Source organism: Pungitius pungitius, chromosome 20 (assembly GCF_949316345.1).
Source record: "Pungitius pungitius chromosome 20, fPunPun2.1, whole genome shotgun sequence".
NCBI classification, from domain to species: domain Eukaryota; kingdom Metazoa; phylum Chordata; class Actinopteri; order Perciformes; family Gasterosteidae; genus Pungitius; species Pungitius pungitius.
This window is the reverse complement of record NC_084919.1, coordinates 15,299,586-15,324,845: the sequence shown is the minus strand read 5'-3', so window position 1 is coordinate 15,324,845 and position 25,260 is coordinate 15,299,586. Positions and strand designations below refer to the sequence as shown.

Below are 25,260 nucleotides of genomic sequence, written 5' to 3'. Positions count from 1 at the left end.
TGCTCAGAGAAATCACCGTGAGACAATGTTGTTCAAAGGTCCTTTTATGAAAATGATACCATGCTTTTTGATGGAGATTATTATTGCTACTGAAATGTCTCTTGTTGGCCAATGGGGCACATGTAATGGTTTCAGAGTTACTTTAAATAGTTCTGAAATGTTTGGGCCTTTATTCTATGAAAGACATTTAAATTCGACATAGCAAATCCGCTTCTGAATAGTATGTGTCAGTAGAACACTTAAAATCTCCTGCTCAGTTGCCATCTAGAAGAAGCTTCCAAGACGATGTACTTTTATAGAGCATGCAGCTATTTTGCTGCTTAGCTAAAACAAGTCAACCAAGCTGTGTTCCAAATGGGGGGAATTGAGGTTAGAAAGGCAACCACCAGACAAACCTCTTTAGACTCTACCTTAACTAAAACACTAGCAAACCGTAGCACTAACAAATGGTAGAACTTTAATTGAATTTTTCTATAACATGTTTTGAAACTGCGAATTTGATGAAAATTGTACTTTCATGTTACTTGTTCTTCTGAGTTTGTATCTCTATGTGGAAATGCACTTATTGTAAGTCGCTTTGGATAAAAGCGTCAGCTAAATGACATGTAGTGTAAAACCAGTAACATTATTTGAGCCTAAAGAGGGATTTGATTTCATCCGTTTGGATAAATGCACGTCTTCTTTGTGAGTGAAGGTGCATCTGACGGTGTGTATCTGTGGATAACATTGCCTTTGATCGTCCTGGTGTGAGTCAGTTATTAGCAGTGACGGCGGTACCGGAGCCCTTGGAGAACCCTGCAGGATTACAGGGCTGTGCCAGCATTTGGGAAAAAGCAGCCACTCAGAAAATCCCCTTCATAAAGTGACACAGACGCCGCACCAATAAACACACAAACTGACTGGAATGCAAACAAAGCAGAACACAGACACGTAGCCAAGTTTATAAACACAAATTGACATACAAAAATCTAATCCGTGTTTTATTGAAATCTTTTTGACAACTCTGTAGATTAGTTGAAACCTTAAAATGTACCTTTTTAGTGGCCCATTGGGAGCATTTACGTGTTCATGCAAAGTATATTGAGCTGTGTTCACTAGCTTGGTGCTCACCGGGCGGGGTTGTAAAGAAAAGCAGTAAAAACCAATAATACCAACTTTCTGAAACTTATTCCATAAAGCTATTTTTGCATTTTTAGGATGATGGAAAACATCTGGCTCTGCAGACTCCTATATTCTACAAAAATGTTACCCATTAGTCCTGTTTGATTTTGATTGAAATCAAAGGAAATAATATTCACACGATGCTAACAGGCAACAATCCAGACTTTGCCTCTTGTTTGTCTGCCGTGAGGCCTTCACTGAAGCCTCCTCTGGAGTAGTTCTCAGTACTGTATCAACACCAGACGTTCCATGATTACTGACCACACACTGGGCATGCATCCATGTTTTAAAGGACTCATAGAGCTGTTTGTTATTTGATTTCAGGTGATTCACAAAAGCTTTGTGTGTTATTTACATTTATTTCTTCACCGATAGCATATGAACTGGAAAGTTCCAGAGGAATAACACTTTTTATCATGGGCAGGCCTTTTTCAGAGCAGGGGCCCAAAAGTCCTTCAAGCGAGGACATCCATTATAGAGCGAGAACATTTTTTGTACAGTGCGCACAATTTTGTCCCGTCGTCATTTCTTCAAAGGCCTGTCTGAGGGTCTGATGTGTGCTGTTAAAAATACAGGCATTCAGTTGGGGGTTAAATGCGCACTTGCATGACCCTGTCACAACGGAAGTGGAAAACCACTTGTCTGGCGTGTGCACGTTTCGGTCACTGGGCCACCAGCAGCAGCACATTTCACCCACTACCACGTTGCCTGTTGCTTTCACAGCTCCTAAAATAACCAGCCCCCTCCCACCTGCCTCCCCCCACAGGCCCCGCCCCCCTCACATATGCCTCCCCCCTGCAGGCCCCGCCCCCTCTCCCACCCAGCCACATGCTTACAGTGAAGCACATTGATCTGACGCCACCGCCGGTGAGGCACACGCACGCACCTCACACCGCCGCGGCTCGTCGCTGCATCTGCAGCCGGTGCGGCGAGGCAGAGGACTCGCGGCGCATCTCCCCCTCACGGCGCACTTCATCACACGCGGGAGGAGGCGGAATGGCTCGAGAATCAGGCAGCGCGGCGGACTCGATCGGCTGATGCGCCATGGCTCTCTGACTGTCTGCGTGCGTGCGTGTGCGCGCGCGAGTGCGCGCCGGTCCGTGTTGCCGTGAATTGCTGCAGTGCCGTTTTTTCTCCAGGTGTTGCAATATGTGTGCGATGGAGTGAGTGCGCGCGTGCGTGCGCGCATGGCGGTGCAGCTGGTGTGATTGTCGGAACGAGTTGGACTATGGGAACCGGAGTCTGATGTCACATGTGCTTCATCGGAGGAGACGGGGCATCAGCGGGCGGGATTCTGTGGAGGATGCTGCGGCAAGTGATCCACAGAGGGCTCAGGGCTTCGTTCTACTGGCTGGGCTTATTCGTCAGCAGGCACCCCGTGTTCTTCCTCACCGTCCCCGCGGTCCTCACCATCATCTTCGGATCCACCGTGCTCAGCCGATTCACGCCGGAGACGGACCTGGAGGTGCTGGTCGCGCCGACCCACAGCCTGGCCAAGATTGAGCGCAGTCTCGCCAACAGTCTGTTCCCCATTGACCAGTCGAAGCACAAGCTGTACTCGGATCTGCACACGCCGGGCAGATACGGCAGGATCATCCTGCTCGCCAAGTCCGGGGGGAACATCCTGGAGCTCGCCGACCAGGTCCTACGGGTCCACAAGCAGGTGCTGGACCTGCGAGTTAATTACAAAGGGTTCAATTACACGTTCGCGCACCTCTGTGTGCTGAGGCACCGGGACAAGCGCTGCCTGCTGGACGACATCGTCACCATCTTCGAGGACATCGGGCAGGCGGTGCTCTCCAACAGCACCTTCCATAAGGTGCCCCTGAGCTACCCGAACACGACGCTGAAGGTGAGTTACAGCACAACAGACGGACACACACGCGCGCGCGCACACACACACATACACACCAAGGAGGGCCTGTGGATAGGGGATCCCCCCCCCCCTCCCTACCAAAAAATCTCTCCATCAGTGCTGAGGTGACGGAGCCACATGAATCGAAGGAGCTTGGAGCATAATTTGTGAATGAAGGAAGCCGGGCTGCTATGAGCTCAGGCACTGCTGGTGGTGTTGGGGGGCTTTCAATAGATTGCCACAAATGTCAGCGGAGGAGGGAACCCTCTCCATACAACAAAGCCGGCTTTCCCCACCTCCCTTGTTGGTGCAGGTGAATTGATTGGCTGCATGTAGCCCCTCACTGCCTGGCTCTGTGTTCTCGCTCCAGTAAACACACACACACACACACACACGCAGAGGGATACCCTGCCTTTTTTTGATGCAGTGTCTCCCCTCCTTCCTTCTGCATGCAGCGTGACATGGCTCCATGCAACAGACTCCTACGGTTAGCTGCCTGGATTCCGTCCTCTCGAGTCTCTCAATGAGAAACATAGCAGCGAGATGATCACCTTCAGTGATTAGTCCACAATGCATGGCCCCAGTGCACATTCACATCTGTGTGTGTGTGAGGCCTTTACGGTGAACATTCTTTGAGGTTTAGAGAATAAGATCATTGACTCTTTTATATACTAGTGCCTGTGGTTTTGTCCATTTTGAAAATATCAATGAAAATGAGCACACTGAAATCTTAAAGATGTCTAAATTAAACACCAATGTGTAGTTAACATGTTGTACTAACTTGTACTCGTACCGAACATGTTTTCACAGTCCACAAATTCTCCGTCCAGTGCAAATATTTGGTGCATGAGAGAGAATGCATGAATATTGAACATTAATCCATTTATGCAAGCTAAGAATATACAAATCCAGCTTCTCCCTGGCTTGCATGTTGGAACGAGAGAGAAATGGAGCAGTGACGTCGTCCCGGTGCCGTCTGTCCCCCGCTCATGTTCAGATGGAAGGACACGCTGAAGGAGTCCAGAATGGAATGTTAGGACTGCATTTCTCTCTTTTATCCCAAAGGATCGCTGTAGTTCAATCAGGCATCTTCATAGTTTGGGGATTTGTCTCTGTTTGTCTTTTACTTTACTTCCGTACTTATAGCAAGTGTGTTAGAGAAAGATCACCAAACGATCTCCAAAAACAGAGAATGATCTGGACAATGTGTGGTTGATATGAAGAGAGGTTTGGCATTTCCCAGATACCGATGATAACCAGTGTTTCTCCTACCAAGAGGGCTTCCTGCTACTGGTGTCGGTCTGACTTTGAGGTTTCGGCGAAGATAGTTCATAGTGACGTCTATGGTTTAAAAGGTTCAGAATGCATCACGGCGACGGTTTGACCCCATAAAACTTCTGTTTAGTGCCATGGCAGAAGTTTCAATGTATATCTAAAGATATCACCTTAGAGCCTAAAGGAAAGAAAATGGTACCCAAAAGGTAGTTTCCTCCTTCTCGATCCTAAACTAAATGATAACTTTTTTACAATTAAAAAAAAATTGAAAGCAATTACAGTTTGTAGTTTTGATGAAACTGGTCAGTAATTGAACACATTGTTTGCTGCTCTTTACTTGCAGAACAAACTATCAGAACATTCTTCCTTCCATTTTCACTTTTATTGTCTAAAATAAGTTAAGCCATTTGTGAGATATAATGGTAATGGGTCACCAGTGCAGTCACGTGCCAGGACCACGTGGGTTTAGGTAATCATCTCACTGCAGAGGTTTGTGTGACTGAGTGTGAGTTTAAAGAGGGAAAAATGGAGCATGGTTCTTAAGTGGCAAAGGTTACCCCAATAATCATGTTTCAAGTTTGAAAGCCAGTAACAGCCATGGTGCACTATAAGGTTACGTTACATCACAAGATCTCAACTAAAGTACGTTGTGATGTCGGGGTCCATCGATCTATGCCAGTCAACAGTTAGACAGGTGGTCTGTGAGCTTTGTAATGTGTGACAGACATGATACTTGAAGGTTGACCCTGATGGTGAGCTTAAACTCTAAAACAAATGTATCAGCTATAACCATTAAACAAAAAGACAAGGTTCATGGAGTGTATACGTGTATACCTGAAGGTCACCATAGTTCTCCTTCATGCTTTTAAAACAACTCTATAGGTCAGGTGAAAGTGTAATGTGTTTCCTCAGAACGAGTTGTAATCACTTTGTTTTATTGGTGACAAACTAGTTCTGCTCCAATTGGCCCCAGCTGTACTATGTGTTGATTGTTAATTAGCTTTTGTTAGAATGCAAACCAGCTGAGCTTAGATGAACATGTTAACATTTAGTTTTAAGCAGCTCCATTTTCTTCCAATCAACTGAAGGAAAATGACAATCATCGAGGTGGCCAATCAGCAAATGATATAAATGAAGTCTAAATATTCATTCATAAGAGTTTTGTGAGTTGTCTTTTCTACTGTCGAAGGTTAATAAGAGAGAGGTAGAATACAAGGCACCACCTGAGGTCCTGGCCTGGTCTGCATTGCATTATTATGGTTGTTGTGTTCTTTTTAGCTTAATAGAAAAAGCATTTCAGTGGTGTTCAAGGCAATCTTGAATATATGGATTCAATAGTTAGTCCTTATGTTGGTAAACTGTGCACAGCTGCATCAATCTCATAAATGGTTGTTGCCATTTTCCAGTCAATTTTTTTGTTAATGTTGTTCTAGCTTACGGACACGTCAATGACATTAATATTTCTAACCTCGCCTCTAAAAGCTCAGAACACAGAGCCAGGTGAACTGTTCTCACCTACTCACAACGGCCAAGTCCCATCCTGAGGAAAATCGGTGGATTTAATTGAATTTAATCAAATTATATATGTACAATTCAAATGATACATATAAAACATAAAGGTAATTGGTGGTTTGGGTTTGTATGAGCGGCAATGTCTGTTTTACATCCCCCTCCCCCCACTCCTCTCTGCATAGCGTATAGAGGGAGATGGATGTGAGGACATGAATGTAGATACCTGATACGTCAGCAATTGGCTCAATTTAAGAGTCATGAAGTTGGATGGCATTATTTTTTTGTTTGATCACATGAAATAATTTGATACTGAATTGTTTTCCAACTCTGCCACAATTGATTTTTTAAAATTCTTTTAAATCGATTTCTAGCATCGCTTTCAAGCGTTTGAAGCATGACCTCAATCGGCACAAGTAATAAGCTAATGTCAGGCTATAAATAAAATACCATCACATGGGAGTGAGTATCGACAGCGGGGCTGACGCAGCACAGCCCTTAAATGTCCTAAGGAGAAGGTAGAGAAAATATATTTCTCTGCTTTTTAACTTTCTGTTCAACAATAATCTGATCAAATCTTTTTTACAACATAGCTCAATAAAAGTCGTAGAGATGGCTTTACCAGGTTAAGTATGGGTCAATCCATTTTCAAATAATACATGATGACACTCGATGGTAAAGCAGAGAGTTCTTAGAAATGGAGTCAGTATTAACTGACCCGGTCAAAGAAGAACCAAACCATTAAAATGCTGACTCATTTCCTGCTTTAAAGACTCTTTCCTGTGTGGATGGAATGGCTTTTCTTTTTTAATTGTGTTCATGAAACCTGCAATATTGTCCCCCCACCGTCACCACAGGAGGGGTGTCACTTCCTGCCTATCCACATGTCACTCAACCGCTCGCAGGGATTCTGTGCACACACTCCGATGCGCACACACTGCTCCCTCTTTGCGCTCTTCATCTCTCACATGGACACATACACTGGGAACTATAGTTTTTCTTTGGCTAGCCCAAAAAACTAAAATAGAAACAAAGCTTAACCGCGCAGGCAGTTTGCAATTTTTGCCCCGATTATGTCATCTATTCTTAGTGCAAGCATGTTTGAATTCCCACTCTGCACAGCGTCTCTACACAGTATTAACTCATTGTGGGCTGCAGAGGTTCATAGACAAGGACGGTGTAAATATTAAGATTCATTTAAAAAAGCTTTGGTGAAGCTGTGAACACATTGAAAATGTCTTGTGGAATATTAGAGCTAAAGCTCCCGAGTTGCCTCAGCGATTGCTGAGTGATTACATTGCAGAAACACACTTGTGCCTTTACGGGAAATGACTTGGGTTTGGAGAGTAATAAAGCAGTGAACAGATCTCGCCTGATAAGTAGATATATGAGAGTTAGAGAATACCTGGCCCTGAATGACAGATGGTATCAACGGAGACTTTAAGGTGCTGTGTCACATAATGCCACAGCAGAATAACCTGTTTCTTTTGTCTCTCTGCTGGTAAATTGTTTACAGAAACTGAATCACTGAGATTTAGAACTATCTAGAAGCCTGGGATTTCTATCATGTTCCCCAATGTGCGGCTCTTTTATAATGCTGGATAATGGTGCTCATAACCAGATGAATTTGTTACTATTTAACGTTGACGTTGCCCCAATAAAGCACTGTGCCATGTGTGTCAGGGTGGGAGCTGGTGCAGGCGGAAGGAGGCAGGACTCAAACGCAGGAGTTCCAGACGTGCTCTTTATTCCAAAAACAAGAATCACCAAACCGAAGAACGTGCACCAACGACAACTGACGTAGACAAGGGACAACAGGCACACGGGGCTGCATGGCGTGGGGCGCCGGGCTGTGCGGCTCCGGCTGCATGGCGTGGGGCTCCGGCCCAACCCCTGACCCCACCCCCCCTTCAAGGACCGACTTCCAGGCGGTCCCAAGAGGGTGGGAGGGAGGGGTCATGGTCGGGGCGCCGCGGGGCCGGGACCGGGGGCGTGGTTCTCGGGGCTGGAACGGGCGCCGACGGGCGTCTCTGCGCAGGAACGGGCGCCGACGGGCGTCTCTGCGCAGGAACGGGCGCAGACGGGCGTCTCAGCGCAGGAACTGGCGCAGACGGGCGTCTTGGCGCAGGAACGGGCGCAGACAGGCGTCTGGGGGCCGGTACGGGCGGAGACTGGGGTCTGGGGGCCGGTACGGGCGGAGACTGGGGTCTGGGGGCCGGTATGGGCGGAGACTGGGGTCTCGGGGCCGGGGCCGGTAGACAATGACGCGACAGGCACACGGGGCTTAAATACACAAGGGAGGTGCAGGTGATTGGACACAGGTGGAAACAATCAAGCAATCACAAGACAAGGCAGGAAGTGAAGTTACCCAGGAACACGAAAACTACAAAATAAGACATAGAGCAGACCCAAACCGTGACAATGTGGGAGTTCAGCATGTTTTGCAGCCTGTCAGTTTAATCAAGAAAGTGTCTCCATAAAGCTTGAAGCTAAATACATGTTATGTAAGATATATGTTCATGATTACATTGGTCCTGATTCAGGCACTGCATTTCTAAATGGGTCTTGCGGGTGGCTGCTGTAATCCATGAAAGTCAAAGCAAAGCTGCATTCAGATAAAAATTGAATAACACTGTTTCAGGATTTGACACTCAAGACCCATAGATTCATTATTATGTGTCCATTACATTGCCGCCCCCCCCCAAAAAGCGTAATTTTAGCCACGATAAATAGCAGCTTCTTCACTTCTTGAAGCGCTTAGGATGTATGCTCCGACACACTCTGCCTTCTGCAGCCCCCCCCCCCCCCCCCCGGCAGCCTGTCTGTTTCAAGCCTTTTCCACATCACAGGGAGGATGTGACAATGTAATGTAACAATGGACTTTAATCAACTGAAAGAACTAAATACATGGAGAACTCCCAGACACGCCCTGTGTTAAAGTGAGCCCTGCTTCTGTTGGACATACAAAATATATTGTGCCATGTGGCATATTCTAAATATACTGTGCTACCGCGGCTACTTAAATGAGGTCTGGCCAGGAGCAACCTCATGTTTCTTCCTGACAGGTCTTTATTGCCCCACCACAACTCTTATAGCACAATCACATTATCTCCAAATTCTTGCCCCGTGTCGTGTTGAGAATGATTAAATGAAATCAGTCCCAACAATGGAGCGGCATATCAACCCTCAACAACCAGCTCTGTCCACGGCTACGAGCTGAGTCCTAAATCTTCATCTGAGCAGAAGAGGGCGAGCTGCTGCTGCCCTGCGGCCCGTCTGCTGTTGTGGTCCAAAAAAACGGTTTCCATTCTAATGTGTGAAGCATTTCAAATGTTTTTCAATGAAAACTCGTATCAGAGCTAATGTCAAGTATTTGATTCCCCTTTACAGGATGGCCGTGTGTCGTTCATCGGCCACCAGCTGGGAGGCGTGTCCTTCTCAGCCAACAGCCGCGACCAGCAGGTCAAGTTTGCCCGCGCCGTTCAGATCACCTACTACCTCCGCAACCATGGACCCGTGGTGCAGGATGCCATCGCCGAGCGCTGGGAGAACGAGTTCTGCGCACTGGTCAGCCGGCTGTCGACAGCCGAGGCACCGAACGCGCCCGACCAGCTCCACATCCAGTCGCTTACCTCCTTCAGCCTGTGGCGCGACTTCCACCAGACTGGCGTGTTGGCCAAGGGGGAGGTGCTGGTCAGCCTGGTGCTGGTGCTCCTGGCCGCCACCATCTCCAGCTCTATGCGGGACTGCCTGAGGGGGAAGCCCTTCCTGGGCCTGCTGGGCGTGCTCACCATATGTATCGCCAACGTGACCGCTGCTGGGATTTTCTTTATATCAGACGGGAAGTTTAACTCCACGCTGCTGGGGATCCCATTCTTCGCCATGGGTGAGTGCCTAGTGTGACCAAGTCCGTGTGTTTCAGTGTGTGTGGTGGTTAGTTAAGGGACTCATCTGGAGTTGACATTCATGTTGTGTAGTATGGGAGTGGAAGGTTGGACATTGGACAGGTTGGATATTTTTTCCATTGAGAAAAGTGATACATTTATTATTGTCTTTAATTTTGTCATTACAAAATTAAAAACAATAATAATTAATGTATAATAAATAATCACTTACCTTTCAATAAAAATATAAAAAGCTTATTCATCCATCCTCCTGTATGGAGAAATGAGTCACGGAACATCCAGAAGCTTAGAAATACACCTATAACCAATGCCATCATTGGGTTTTGCAACAATAAGTTTGTGAAGATCTTAGAGACAGCTCTTTCCGTTTGTTACCCATCATGGGATGTGCTTTTTAATTACTGATGTCTGTTGAAAATGTCATGTCAATAGCTCTTTTGGAAATATATTTACTGAGAAAAATGGTGACGTGTTCAATACTTATTTCACCCGCTGTATACATTGTTATTCTTGGCTGTTCCTCCTGGTTGGTCTGTTTTCTTCTTCCAATTTCCTCTGTCTCATTTCAACTGTAGTATATCTTGTATTTCCTGCTGAGGTCATTGCTTCCCTGGGGCTTTGATACAGCTCTGCTACCGGCTGGCTGACATAACTGAAGTTTAAGTAAGAATCGGCAACAGGAGGCCGGATCAGCTTCTCCTGACCCAGAGGATGAGAAGAGAGGAAAGGGGGGAGGTGTGATGGGCGGCGGGGAGGTGAGAAAGGCCAAAAAAAGTCAAAGAGAAAAATAACAGAAGGGAAAAAAAAAACTTGTGTCATGTATGGGATCAAACTAAATTATGGCGCAGAGAAAGAGGGAACGGACAGAGACAAGTACTGAGGGGGAGGAGAAAAAGACAAAGTCAAAAAACGGGTAGGAGGTGGGGAAGGGCAAAGGAGATGGAAATGACTTGATTAACTCTGTAATTTAATGTGACTGGACCCCAATGGCAGCAGATGTCCACCCTCCTCTTGGGAGGTCCGGACTGAGATATACCCCTAACACTACATCAACGCCACATCGGGGCAGATGCTGGGGAGTGAAATGGATACTGATACTCCAGAATTAATGGCAGTGTGGCAGCCCCTGCTGAGATGTAATCACCAGTGTTAATATATACATTATGAGTTATTGTTTGAAGGGTTCTTTTTTTTCTATCAGGATTTTTCAAGCAATTTTTTACACCACCTTACACCACCCATGTGTGGAAGCTGGTAGCCCCACTGCGCACTTTGTGTTTGTAGGCTGGAGTGAGTCTGAGAATTTTTCAGTAGATTAATCAACCACCGATGAGAACAGTAAAGATATATTAGCCCATATAGATTTATTTCCTTTTTTAAGTTAGGGTGGTATGATTTAAAGGTATCTTCATAAAACGGTCGCCTTACAAAAATTCAAAAATAGTTTTCCTTAAAGGATGTATATACCTGAGACCGACAGATAATACCTATACGTGCTAGACCTTGGTCTCCTAGACTGAAATCACGCTCAGTTGTTTAACTTCTTCATCTTATTTTGAGATACTCACATTTCCTGTTCTGTGATTCCAGCTACAAAGAAACAACATCTTAATCTATTCGCATAGTCAACTCGTCTCACAAGCGACTGTACCAACACAATCATCTTTCGGCATTGACAAGGCACCACGCACAGAATGTCCAAAGACACTCATTTGGACTAAAGCCTGTACTTGTTCTGCCTCCTTTGCAGCCAACCTCACCAGTTGAAGCCCAGGATGGAACATTTCTAAGTCTCCATGACAATCCGATGATGGTTCTGTTCAATGAGCAACAACCCACCCAAATAAATGGAATGAGAAATTAGGCCCATGGTCACTCTGGACCACCTTATGAATGCCAAATATGGAAGAGAACTGTGACAACGCATTAACCACAGCCTTAGTTGTGATTGATCTCAGCAAATAGGCAGTTGGGTTAAGGTTAGGGTTCCTGTTGGTTCAACACATCAACATAAGCAAAAATGTACTACCAGATTTGTAACGTGGTAACAAACCCATGCGGTCCAATTGAGATGTGTAAATGGTTCCCTCACAGCTCTGATAGGCTCTGTGCCACTTTCAAACAAAACTTAGTTGGCACCACCATCTGAAAAAAATATTATTTTCTGAACGGCAGATATGGGACCAACAAAACTACCCCAACATTGATGCTGTCAGATTAACCGTCAGGATCTGATTGCGCATGTAATTATGCAGAAGGAAAAAACCTCTAGCGAATCGCTATCGCCAGACACAGAATCAATAGGAAAACGTGACCTCCTGTGTGAGAGGAGTGAGTAGAAATGCTGCTTCCAACCAAGCTGTTAGCCAAAATAAAATGTAGACTTTCAACAGGCAACACCATACGCACACATTTCTATCACCCTCAACCAGCTCAGTTGAGATACTTGTTACAAAATGAACAGGGAGAATCTTCAATCCCATCCCACCAATCACCATTGTGACAATGTTAAAATCAGACCCCAGACTTTCATTGGGATTTTACCTGTCACCTCCAATGAAAGGACCATAGGGTCCCAAAACCTCAGGTTCACCAGAGTGAGATGTGATACAGCTGTCTCTAACAGCATTATGAAGCATTGGTCTATACAGTTCTTCACTGTTTCATCTTAAACCACAACTTGGGGTTCTATTTTTTTTTCTTGGAAAATGATTGTGTTAATTTTCTTGCCTGCGGTTAAACATCCTTGTTGAAGCAGAAGTGCACACAGTCATTCTGCACAGTCCCATGATTCATTTGAGGTGGTAATATACTCTATAGACCTGATTATCCTATCTGAATGTACTCCCCCTGGCCTTTTTGCTTGTTCTGCTTCCCTTCATCTCCTCTGTGTGGACTACAATGACTTGGGATCATAGTTTTAAAGTAGAAATAATAAGATGTCCTTGTAGAACCTTTCAAAGGATTATGCTTGTAGAAAAACATAAATACCACAGTTTCTTAAAATGTACCCAATCTTTCACATGATCGACACAGTCAATAGTCAATACTACGGGAAAGCCTATAAATATACACCATTTTACCCCCAAAATGCATACACTGATATAATAAAGAAACCCTTTCGACCCACTAAAACTATTGTTTGGTGCCGAAAGGAGGCTTTGGGCCCCACATGGGGTTGTAACTCAGCATAGTGTGAAGCTAAATCATGTTCCAACTTTGTCAAATACCGCCACTGTCGAGTCACTTGGCGCCTGACACTGAGGCCCCCTTTAGCGTCTCTGATCAGAAGTGCCATTGGGTGCTTTCGTTCTAAATCTGGCACGTTCCTGCAGCATTGTTTGAAAGTGTGGGTGAGATTATTAGTGCTTTTGGCCACCGCTTTGAAACAATCCGAAATAACTCTGATCCTCCCCATCTAATTGATCCAACTTTAAAGGCTTACAAACAGGCAAGTATTTGAGCTGGTACACAAAACCCCAAAATTGCATTTTGTGAGTAATTCATGAAATGCTAAAGGCTGTGTTGGACTGTATCTGAACGCCTCAGGGTTGGCCTCACCTTGTCCTTGTTATTGGCTGAGTTGATTCTTTGCTACATGCAGTTAATGGCTGGAGCTTAGAACTTGTCACCAGTTTAGTTGCACCTGAGCAGGCTGGACTCTGGAGGCCTGCCTTCTGAAATTGTCATCTGTCAAGTTACTTTGTTAAACATTTTACATTATTTGCAGTAAGACGGTGTGCTCACCGTCTTTGTCCTATACACTTGAGCTAGGGTTGTTCACTTCACACAGCTTCTTACCCTTTAAACTTGTTTCTGCCAGCTAAATCTCGTTATTTGATATAATTTTAGTTTTTCTGAAAGGTAATAGTATTTGTTCACGGAGTACAGTTAGTGAAAGCGTGTGGCTCTGATGGCTTGATAAACTAGCCGCAGGGTGTTGCTAAGAACACATTTCAATTATCATTATAGATGCATTCCACCCTTATATAAACTTCCCTATACAGTACATTATATCACTTGGAATACCTAGTCTAAGTCTAAATAAGTCCCCATAGACCTCCATCACAGCATGGTCAAAAGGCACTATCGCTGGACGGTTCCATCGCTGCATCGGGGGAAAACCCTGCAAAAGCAGCTAATAGTGTTGGTACATCAGAAGGCAACACACTATGGCTGAGTGTCGTTATAAATGTTCTGATACTTGATCAATAGTGCCATGAATGACATTCAGTTTAAAACAACAATAGGATTTCAGTCCGGAACTATCTAAACAGAAAATGAGCAAATAAATTAAGCGCATAAAAAGGTACGTGATGACCATATCTGTACATGAAGAAGAATGAGAGCATCCAACCCAACGTCACAAGGCACCCTGAAGCCCCACGTGGCTTGTTAAATGTAACGTTGTATCATGGTTTCACATTTCATCTGTTTCTTCAAAGCCTCCTTTAACGTCCTGGTAAAACTAATGCATTATTCCATCTGAACAATCGAGCTGAGGCCCTTTGAGTCGTGTAGAGGAAGGAACTTTACACAGGGCAGGAAGCACCACCTGCGGGCGGACCTGTTTAATATTTAGCAGCTTCTCCTCCTTTCTGTCTCCCCTGTGTCTATGAGCCGTGTCATCTGTGAGCTGGACAATTACTGTTGAGCTGAGCTTGTCACTTCCTTCTCTCTCTGAATATGTGAAGACTCTTGGAGAGGTTGAAACAGGAAGGGATAGGAGTTAAGGGGAAGAGTCTGATGAATCATACGCAGAGGGACATCACAGGCAGTGACAGTCCTCAATCAGCTGACTATATTGATCCTACTCTGGATTTCATTCACTTTCCAATAACATGCATGCACTGCATCTACGGTGTACTCCGGGATGTACCTCGTAGATTTGAGTCTTTGGGGATGTCGTATTTGCGTGTCATTGCTTGCCAGTAGCAGTCTGAGTCTGAGCTGAGGCAGCTTCTGGGGAACCTGCGTTCCATAATTCATCAGATTTTTGTGGGTAATCAGACCTTATGACGGCATCAAAAATAACAGTAAAATGATCCAGTCTTCTTTCTGATCGTTACGACTAGGGCTGCAACAACGAATCGATGAAATCGATTGAAATCAATTATTAAAAGCGTTGGCAACGAATTTCATTATCGATTTGTTGTGTCGCGCGACTATTACGTTTGAGTATTAAAAAAAAGTTGCGCGCGCCGCGCAGAGCTGAGAAAAAAAAAGTTGAGTGCTCGCGCAGCAGAACAGAGAAGAAATAAAGCTCCGCCCAGCAGCGCTGAGGTAGAGGAAAGACCATCGGAGAGACCCGTAATACTGTAACATGCGGAGGAAGAGAAACCAATGCGACCTAAATCCTCCCATGTATGGGGATACTTCACACTGAAATGGGGGGGGGGGGTTCTTTGCAGCGCCAGTCTCATCTTTTTCCGTTCTAATTGCCGCGCTTGACTTCAAGGTGTAACCTTTATTATTGTTCGGTCTGAAACGGCGCGCCCAGTGACGTATGGTGCAGCAATATTGTTGTCCGGGTGGAAATCGGGTGTATGTTTTTTGTGTTAGTCCATTTTATTTGCTTACTTAGGGATGTTCAAGGAGAAATCTGTTTGTGCACTTTCTAAATGTTTTGCACTGTCAGTTCTATTTTTCAATAAAGGGTTGGAAATTAATGTTTTTAAATTTTTCATTTTTTTATCCGATTCATCGATTAATCGAACAAATAATCGACAGATCAATTGATTATTAAAATAATCGTTAGTTGCAGCCCTAGTTACGACATTGTGACAATGTCATAAAGAGTAAAAAGAACTGGCCACTCACGGGCGGTGACCATCCCAGCGGATGGTGAAATGCCCGCTGGGAATTCCTGTCTGCTTCTATAAGAAGGGGCCGGATGACCAATGATCAATCTATGGATGTCACTGCCGCCAGCGGCGCTGGCATGAGGGTCGTAATTAAGGACTGCACGGAGGAATCATAAACCAGGTCTATGCATCAATTAATAAAGCTTTATGATGATCCCAGAATGAGAAACGGGCAAATTATGCAAGCAAGTTGGAGTCCATACAATATACTCTTCCTGATGTTTCCAACAATGTTATGTTGCCGTGTGAAACCGGAACAATGTTACTCTCCTATTCTGAGAACTAACAGAGCATGTTCTTATTTCATTTTTTCAAATCAGTGTTTAGCATTCTGCCTGAATCTTCAATGCAGACTATTGCTATATCTATTGTTTAAAGAAGCCTGCATGTTGCTTGCAGGTAAAAGTGGTTGCGGTGACAGAAAGGAAAGTCACAGTTCAATCAAGCAGACAACAAAATCAGTTTGTCTCCAAACTCTGATGGCCATCTAAATCTAGGATGAATTAGTTATCCATTGTCAGTAGAATAGACTATATTTGCAAATGTTTTAGTTTGAGACACTTTTATCATCCATCTCTACTATTGTAAAGTGCATTGCAATGAAATATGGACCGACTAAAGAAATAAAATATATAAACCTACAAGTTGCCCAAAATACTGACCAGACATGGTTCAATTGGTATTTAGCTATTTCCTTACTTTTTTACGTGAGTTTAGGCCGGAATAATCATCCAAATTGTACATTTCTGCATTGTTTTGCAAGCAGAATCCAATCATTTAAATATATTTGGGTCCTATTGTGTTAAAATACTACAGTATGATCTCTTGTTACGTGTTTTCTTTTCACCATAAAAGCATAACTCTGGTACGGCTTTATTCTCTCAAAGCCTCGAAATGATGAAAAATTGTCTGTGGACGGTCTAATATTTGCTGCTCGGGGAGGAGCCACACACATGGAACCACACCACATTATCTGATTTACAGCCTCACTGTCGAGGTGCAAACTACCGTCTCCGGTTACGTATGTAACCGTAGTTCCCTGAAGGGAACAAGACGCTGCGTAAAAACGCTGTGGGAACGCTGTGGGAACGCCTCTGTGTGACCGCGTCATGAAGCACGTGTGAAATCTAACCAATGGCGAGCTGGTACGTCATAGGCGGTGGACGCCCGGACCCGGGACGCTATGAAGGGACCCGAAAGGCAGGACCGTCCATCTCTGAAAGGCCGAAGCAAGTGCCACAGGCAAGCCGGGAGTATGGCAACGATACGCAGCGTCTTGTTCCCTTCAGGGAACTACGGTTACATACGTAACCGGAGACATTCCCATATGAGCAAGTGACCGTGGTGTGTAGTTAGTGCGCACACTCAGATGAGAGCAATTGTGCTCAAGGTGCAGGGTTAAGGTCCCCGACAGAAGGGCTTTTGAAGTCGCCATACCCCAGGTAGAGTGGGCCCAGACAGCCAAATGTGCGGGCTGGCCGGCCGATTCATACGCAAGTGTGATGGCCTCAACCACCCACTTGTGGGCTTCGCCTGGTCCGACGTCAGGAACGGGGGACAGGGTGCCACGTGGGGAAGCGAGATACCTTGATAGCAGACGGGGATAAACCTGTGGGGAAACGTTACTGCAGGAACTCCAGTACTGGACCGACCGGGCAGTTAACTGGGTCCGGCTGTCATTCCCCACACCAAGTGGCACCATCTACCGGCATACGCCATCCTTGTGGCAGGGGCTCTGGATGGAGTCTCCAGTCCCCGGGCCTCGGCCCCTGCCTCGAAAGGCTGTCTGTCCCCTGGTTTAAGTACGCCGGGATATAAAACGAGCGGAGTTTCCCGAAGAACCACAGGAGGATCTGGCGGGCTAGCTTGTACAGCGGCAGTGAGCGCAGGCCCCCCTGATGGTATGAGACCACCGATGTGTTGTCTGACCGGACAAGCACATGTTGGTGCCTGAAACACTGCCAACATCTCCAGCTGGTTTATGTGCCAGGACTGGATATGATGCTGCCACAGCCCCAAGGCTGAGTGACCACTCATGATCGCACCCCGGCCCGTGAGGGAAGCGTCTGTCGTGAGTGTAACCCGACGATAGATCGCTCCTAAAACAGGCCCTTGGGATAAAAACCAAGGGTCCCTCCATATGTCCAGGGCCCTCAGGCAGCGCCGAGTGACCTCGATCAGACAGCGCTGGTTTCCCCTCGGGGGGAACCCCTTGGCCCTGAGCCACTACTGCAACGGTCTCATGTGTAACAGGCCGCAAGGGATCACATTGGATGCCGCTGCCAGGAGACCTAGCAGTCTCTGAAACTGTTTCACAGTGAGTGGCTGGCCTAGCTTGGCCTGGCCTGCTTAACTGCAGGGAGGATCGAGCGGGAGACAGATGTGCCCACATTGTGGTCGAATCCCAAATAACGCCCAGGAAGGTGATCCTACGTACTGGGGACAGCACACTTTTCCTGATGTTGAGTCTCTGCACCAGACGGTTCTCGATGTTGGGCCGCCAGCAGCTCAGATGGCGCTAAAATCAACCAGTCGTCTAAGTAGTTCAAAATGCGGATGCCCTGGAGACGCAATGGCGCCAGAGCAGCATCCACGCATTTGGTGAACATACGGGGTGAGAGGGCTAGGCCGAACGGAAAAACCTTGTATTGGTAAGCTTTATCACCAAAAGCGAACCTCAGGAACTTGGGAGGATGGGGATATGAAAGTAAGCGTCCTGAAGATCCACCGTGACAAACCAGTCCTCGGACCTGATCTGTCCCGCGATATGTTTGAGAGTGAGCATCTTGAAGCACAAACTTAGCAACAGCCTATTGAGCAGCCCCGCGGACGTGGTGTCGTCGGGGAAGAAAGGATTCGAGCGCCTCCCCCTGCCACCTCCCCGCGCGGAGTTTATCTGCGACGGCCCCACTGGCATCTCCGAAGAGGGTTGCCGGGGAAAGAGGGGCATCAAGGAGAAAGGTTTTATCCTTCTCCTTGAGGCTAGAGTGGCTCAGCCAAAGGTGCCGCTCCGTAGCCACCAGGGCTCCCATGGAGCGGCCGACGGACTTAGCCGTCTCCTTCGTGGCCCTCAACGCGAGGTCAGCCGTTCACGTAGCTATGTCGCCTAGCCTCAGCTAGAGCCGAGTACAACGCCGTATGCGGGTTGTACACGCGGGCGGACATCGGCCTACCCCAAAAGCCTCAGCCATCCTGGAATCCTCCGTGAGATCCATTGGCGATCCCCACGAAGACATCCGGCGCTCTGCCTCAGCACGAGCTGGACCGGAGCCGCGGGGAGCGCGACTCATCGAGCCGTCCTCAGCGAAGAGGGCTCGATGAGAGAGACGGGAGTGCCATGACAGGCGCTCACAGTCTGCACGAAACTTTACACACACTAGATGAAGCCACAGAGATTAATGGTCCTGCCTTTCGGGTCCCTTTATAGCGTCCTGGTCCCTTTAAAGCTGTGGGTTACATGGTTGAATACGGGACGTCCTTCCACACTCCGATGCTCTTCCTTTCAAATATCTAATATGTCCAAAGCATAGCGCTAAGTGTATGAAGTATTACCTCATGATTTAACAGTATGGAGCAACATGGTGGCCGAACTATAATCAACACAGGAGTTTATTGCAGATCCCTTTAGGTGTAACATTACACATGCCATTAATCGAGCTTCTGTATATTTCATGAATGGCGTATGTGTGTCGGGGGAGCAATGGAGACCTGAGGCTAATGCTGTTGTCGATGGCTTCAGGTCTTAATCAAACTAGAACAGCACTCTCATGTGCTTATACACACAATTAGCTACATCTCAATGTGGCATCGAGATGGGCAGTGATCGGTCATTTTGAGATTGAAATTACTGTTGAAAAGAGTTTAATTTTCAAATCATGAGTGCCACAATGCAGTGTATAATTTACAGACTGCAGATTCCTTATAACCTTTTAAGGTGTAAACATTTAGTTGTTTTTCTTCTGCATTGTATCATAGTCTGCCTGGCTCATTGATCTGTGACCCCCACCAATCACAGCTTGGAAAAATCTGTAACCCAACTGCGGAAACATGCGTGGTGCTGAGATTTTCAGTAGTTTGATCATGTTTAATGAATGAATAAATATTTTCAAAAAAATATGTCTTATTAGCAGAGAGCTATCCCAAACCTTTTTGCCCACTTTGACTGAACATTTCCCAATCTGTAAAACTCACTCACCATTCGTGGGTATAATTGACCGGGATGATATGTATAACAATATTCAGAATTTGATAACTATCATATCGTAAGTATTAAACAAAGAAAAGAATCACTAGGCTTGGTTTAAACATTGTATGTATCAATCGCATACACATACATGCGGTGAGCTGAACATTCTTGTCCATGACAGTGCAAATGATCAAATTTGTTGTTTCACACTATTGGGAAAACCAAGCCAGACTCCTACTCAAAATCCAGGACAAGCTAGACTAGGAAGTGTGAGAGGATCTGGGTTAGTGTGTCTAGTATCGTACAGATACGACATTCTTTCTTCAGTTCAGTGAAGTGACTCTTCAACCACATACAGTACCAATCAAAAGATTGACACACTTTCTCACGCAATTAAAAAATATGTGAATGTTGTTTTTTTTAATATGGGGTCATTCGGTTTTGCATCTTTTTAGATATATAACTAAAACTGTTCAACAATCGTTGCTCTTCCGTCTGGGTAACAACATTCAGTCGTCATTCCTTTATGTATCCCAGGGCAGCAGAGGCAGACTCACCGCTAGTTAAAATTGTGTGTGAGCTGAACTGATCCGGGCCAACAAATGCAGGCAGCACTGGGGAAGGGTACTTTTCAAATGAAGAATTCAAATAGAAAAATGCCTTGGTGGTAGCGAGAAAAACAGAGTTTATTACAAGTGTTATCACACAATATTGATTTGACTAGGAAGATTGCTTTTGGGCTGGCTCCCCTGTGTCCATACTCACTTTCACTCCCCTCATTAGATGTTTTTAGTGAGTTTGCAGCCTCCATTAACAGAGCAACGTGGGGAGGCGTCATTCGTTTTTTTCCCTCTCTTCCATCTTTTAAAAATAGAAAATTGTCTACAACACAGCCGGTGATGAACTGCTCTCTTACCATCCGTTCAGGGATGTACATGCATCTAGGACTTAGGCCTCTTCATCCTTCCATTCTAATCTTCAGCTTACCCCCCCCCCCCCCCCCCCCCTCATCCATCTCTGCTTCCAGACACACGGGAGGGACAGCACAGACTCTCCCCCTTTAGAGAGAAGGAGACTAGGTGACTCGGTAAAAGAGTTGCAGATGGGTGTATTGATGCTCTGCAGCTGTTCTCTTCGTGCAAGAAGTGCATCAGTGCTGCAGCTGAATTAACAAAGGCTATGACCAGCTAATTCAGTAATAATGGTCAGATAATTACCAGAATGAAATGCCCATATGGATAAAAAACAGAACAAGGTCATAGACCCATTCTTTTAAATACTAAAGTCTTAATTAAAAGTGCCTTTTTGGGATCTGATATACTGCATAACGACAGCCAGCCCAGGAAGTGATAAAAGTATTGTGGTGGAAGATTTTGCACAGACAATTGTAAAGTAAGAAACAAAGGCTCCGAGTCAAATATGTCTTTCTCCGTTTATTTCCTTGCAAGGGAAGTAAGGTCACAACAGCTACGTGCTCTGCAGACTGTCATTAACCTCCTTGACCCCTAACAGAACGAGGCAGTTCTGTTACCCAAGTTCAGTTATCGGTGGCGTCAACAGAAACCTTGACCACCTTGTTGAGTATCTACAGCCAGGATACTGGGGACATCTAATCCATGTAAGACACGTCAGTTCTTTGACCATGGACAAACAAATCTGGTTATACACATATGACCTACTTTGTTTAGTGTCTACAGCTAGGACGCTGAGGACATTTATCAGTGTGGAACACTTCAGCTCTTATAACATGGCATTTGCTATCTCAGCACTTGCAATTAATAAACTGGTTATACAAATGAAGCATTTTAGAAGAGGTACATACTGTATATATATATATATATATATATATATATATTTGCCATTACAGTATGAGCTTCCTCATGCCTGCAAAATAAGAAGAACATTTTGATTGTATACCTTGACATTGAGCAGTGTTAGAGATGATGGAGGACTAATCACTGGCACCAGGCTTCATTGAGACTTACAAACGACAGAGTGAAAGATTTACCGTTCTAAATTCATAGTCATTTGAGAAGTATGTACTTATTTTCCGGCTGAGGTAGACAGAGTTCTACTTTATGTTTGTGCTGTCTGACATGAGAACTGTTGCAGAAAGATTTCATCATTACTTTCACCAATTTGTATGCACATTTGAAGTATTGCTTTAGAACCTTTGTATAGAAACGGCAAAATTTCCTAATGCATCATCTTTTGCAGAAAGGGTGAATTTACGGGGTTGCTTTAGTTGAAAAAGAGTTCATCCATTAAATAGGACCTGATGACCCCTTTCCCAAAAGAGTTCTGACCTTATTTCTCACTTTACTCAGAAGCTGTCTCTGTTGTCCTTCTCTTTCCAAACATTGCCAACTCATAAATGCTTATTGAAAGAGGAACTAAAAAAAACCCAACTTCTGAAGAACTTGACCAAGGGAGATGGCCATGTCAAGTTCTTTTGCTTCTTAGTTTGCTGTGTACATAAAGAACCTAGGAACGGCCGCGTGTGGGGTAAGATGAGAGTGTGGTGCACCCTGCAGACTCACCGCCGTGGCTCTACGGTTCTAAGGGGGTCGCCATACCGTCTGTGAGTCTTTTTACTTTGTTGCACTTTTCCCCACTTGAAAAAGGGATTGGATGTACGTGGAGATTTAGGTCACTGGATTTCACTCAAATCAGGAGAACAATCTCTGTTTTAGTCTCTTGGCCGTGTTACCTCACTTCTGGCTTCTTACGTCATCTATTCCTATTTCAGTTACAGAGGCCCAAGCAATAATGTTGAAATTCAGTTTTGCATCCATCTGCATTCAGACATTGAGGGAATTGGCACATTGCACCAAATCTGATTAACATTGAGTGGCTATCATGCTTCCAGCCATGTGCTTCTCTCCCTCCTGCTTCTTTCACTTTGCCATTGATTAAACTCCTTCGACTGTCCACATTCACCATTTCCATTTGCCCTTCCATTGAAAGTTTAAACAAGCCATAGGATAATTTGGAAATATAACAGTTTTAGGGGTACAAATGGTACATTGAGCTTACTGTGAAACTTTTGAGTTAATGCTGAGCTGCAATTAAGAACTGTTGTGTAATATTTCAATAAGCTCGGTAGAAGAGAATGATTTGTCTAATATAACGGAGTCTTGATGAACGATCAAAGTTGCAGAAAGTCCATTTATTGCTTGCAAGCAGGAGGTCAACTACACAGGCACGTATCATGGTGCTCTGTGGAGATGGTGTCTCAGAGCAGTGAAAACGCTGAGTTCTTATACACACACATGAAGGTCATTTCTAGTGGTAGGCAGCCACGAGAGAAACCGAAACCTCTAAACCACCTGTGAGATAACACAAATGAAAAGTTATAAATCAAGCAGGAAACAAATCAAGGCAAAGATTGGAGTAACAGGGTTCCTTTGTTTGAGCATTCGGGTGAAGGCCAGTTTGACTGTCCTCCTTCACAGCTGCAAAAGACAACTTTTGGGTCTCCCTTTTCTTCTCACATTGCTTCAACACAGACAATAATCACTCTTTTAGCATAAGATTATGTTATAACATATTTTACCATTACAGAACCCTTTTCTCGCCAGGTGTTATCTTAATTAAGCACTGGGTCTGGTTGCCACGGTATAAAAAGCATGCAAAATTGAACTATTTTTTATTATTACACATCAGTGTTCAACATTGCAGTAAGTTAGCGTAGAAACTTAGCGGGGAATAGCATAATGCAATGGTGTAAGCTAAGTCTATAATGTAAGTGTGAACAATAGCTGTCAGATTAGGTCAACTAAGCCTCCCAAGCTGGAGCACACTACCATCCAAATGGCAAATTGTCCTGCAAAATATGTATTATTTTGTTTCTTTTTGTAAGGTACAGTTGTGGTGGTCAGCACTGTCACCTCTCAGTGAGAAGATTTGACACCAACCTGTATGTTCTCCCTGTGCCTGTGGCTTCCTTTCCCAGGCCAAAGATATGCTCTGGGGATGAGCTGGATTGGTGACTCTAAATTGCCACATCTAAAGTGTTTGGATGTGAGTGTAAATGGTTGTCTCTGTGTCAGCCCTGCGATTGGCTGGCCACCAAGCCAAGGTGCACCCCGCCTCTCGCCCGAAGTTGCTGGGATTGACACCAGCCCACCCACGACCCTATGTGAAGGATGAGTGGCTTTGAAGATGGATGGATGGATGCATGTTGCAATGTTTCTCGTTGCTGGGTTGCCCAAAGGAGTGTCCGTCTTAGTTTGCCAGAGATGAGAATATATATTACCCCAGCGAGCTTGTTGCTTTTTTGATCTTTGCTTGCTCTCTCTCGACGACTCTAATTGGGATTCTTCTCTCTTTTCAGCATGGAGCTTTCAAAGAGAAACCCACTCTCACAGAGAAGCGAGATGGTTGTGATTCTCCCGCTGTCATTGATGAAATGATTATCTCTTACCACAAGGCCAACTTGTTTTCTAAACCATACAATAAATGTCTACAAATGTATTGATAACGGAATAGTCATTAGCGGTAAAAGGATTGTATACATGTGTCGAAAAAATCTATTCACAAGCGCTTTAACAAATCAATGACGTCTACTTTTTACCTTCTTCAATATGCTTCATTCTACTTGGTGTTATTGCACATTCAGTATGACTAGGTTTCCGTAATTTCCTTTTCACCATTATCTGTGATTAATCATAATAATCATCCGGGCGTCCTGGTGCGTTCGCTGTCCAAATGTGGTCTCATAGTAAAAGAGATATACAGTATATAATCCAAAAGTAGAAGCCTCGAAACAATAGCCCCACCAAAATGACTCCATGTACTAAATGTGATTGGAGATAATCAGCTGCAGCACAATCTTTTTGCGTGACTGTTTTTGCCTTTTTTAAATGTTTTCCTGTATACCCTATTAAAGAAACCTCTTTTGAGTATTTCCGGTAAAAACTAGACAATAAAAGTTTTAGCTATTGCATTGGTAAAACAAAAACTCAATACTAACCAGGGGTACTTTACCTGACGGGCTTTTTTTTTATTGCCCACCGTGTCAGTCAATCACTGTAATGAATCCTAGGGCTTTTCCAATGTGACACTACCTAATATCCTATTTGGAAACCTGTGAATGGATTTGCACAACGACGGCCCTGTTGTAATATTGGATGAGACATGGGCACACATTTTGCTTCTCCACATCCTCCAAACCAACTGATAACAACAAATTGACTTAATATGACTGGGAGTAGGAAAATCCAGCTGGCCAACCCATTACAAAGACCTAATAATTAAGTTTTTGTACTATATATCTGAAAAGGGGATGTGTTATAAGTGTTGCAATCCCTCTCACCTTCTGAATTAGAAAATGAATATGTAAAGCGTAAAATATGGCTGAGTAATAAATGCAGGGGGGCAATGCACTGCAGCAATGTTTGCTTATACTTTATTATATATATTATTTTAGCTTCATTACACTGGCTGCCCGTTCAATTTAGGATCCGTTTTATTATTTGTTTTTAAATCCCTAAATGGTCTTGC

The 25,260-nt window shown here is 44.8% G+C and overlaps 1 protein-coding gene across 2 annotated transcripts in view; it reads left to right on the top strand.

Moving 5' to 3' along the window:
• Positions 1 to 2,029: 2,029 nt before the first annotated feature.
• Positions 2,030 to 25,260, top strand: part of ptchd4 (patched domain containing 4) — a 39,088-nt gene continuing 15,857 nt past the window's right edge. The window contains exons 1-3 of one of the 2 annotated variants that reach the window (XM_037449301.2): positions 2,030 to 3,013; positions 9,191 to 9,686; positions 24,092 to 24,645. In XM_037449301.2, coding sequence (XP_037305198.2) covers positions 2,414 to 3,013; positions 9,191 to 9,686; positions 24,092 to 24,144 — 1,149 coding nt within the window. In that variant the 5' untranslated portion in view covers positions 2,030 to 2,413 and the 3' untranslated portion in view covers positions 24,145 to 24,645. Of the gene's footprint in view, positions 3,014 to 9,190; positions 9,687 to 24,091; positions 24,646 to 25,260 lie in introns of those variants that run through there. The other variant, XM_037449300.2, reaches the window with a different exon arrangement.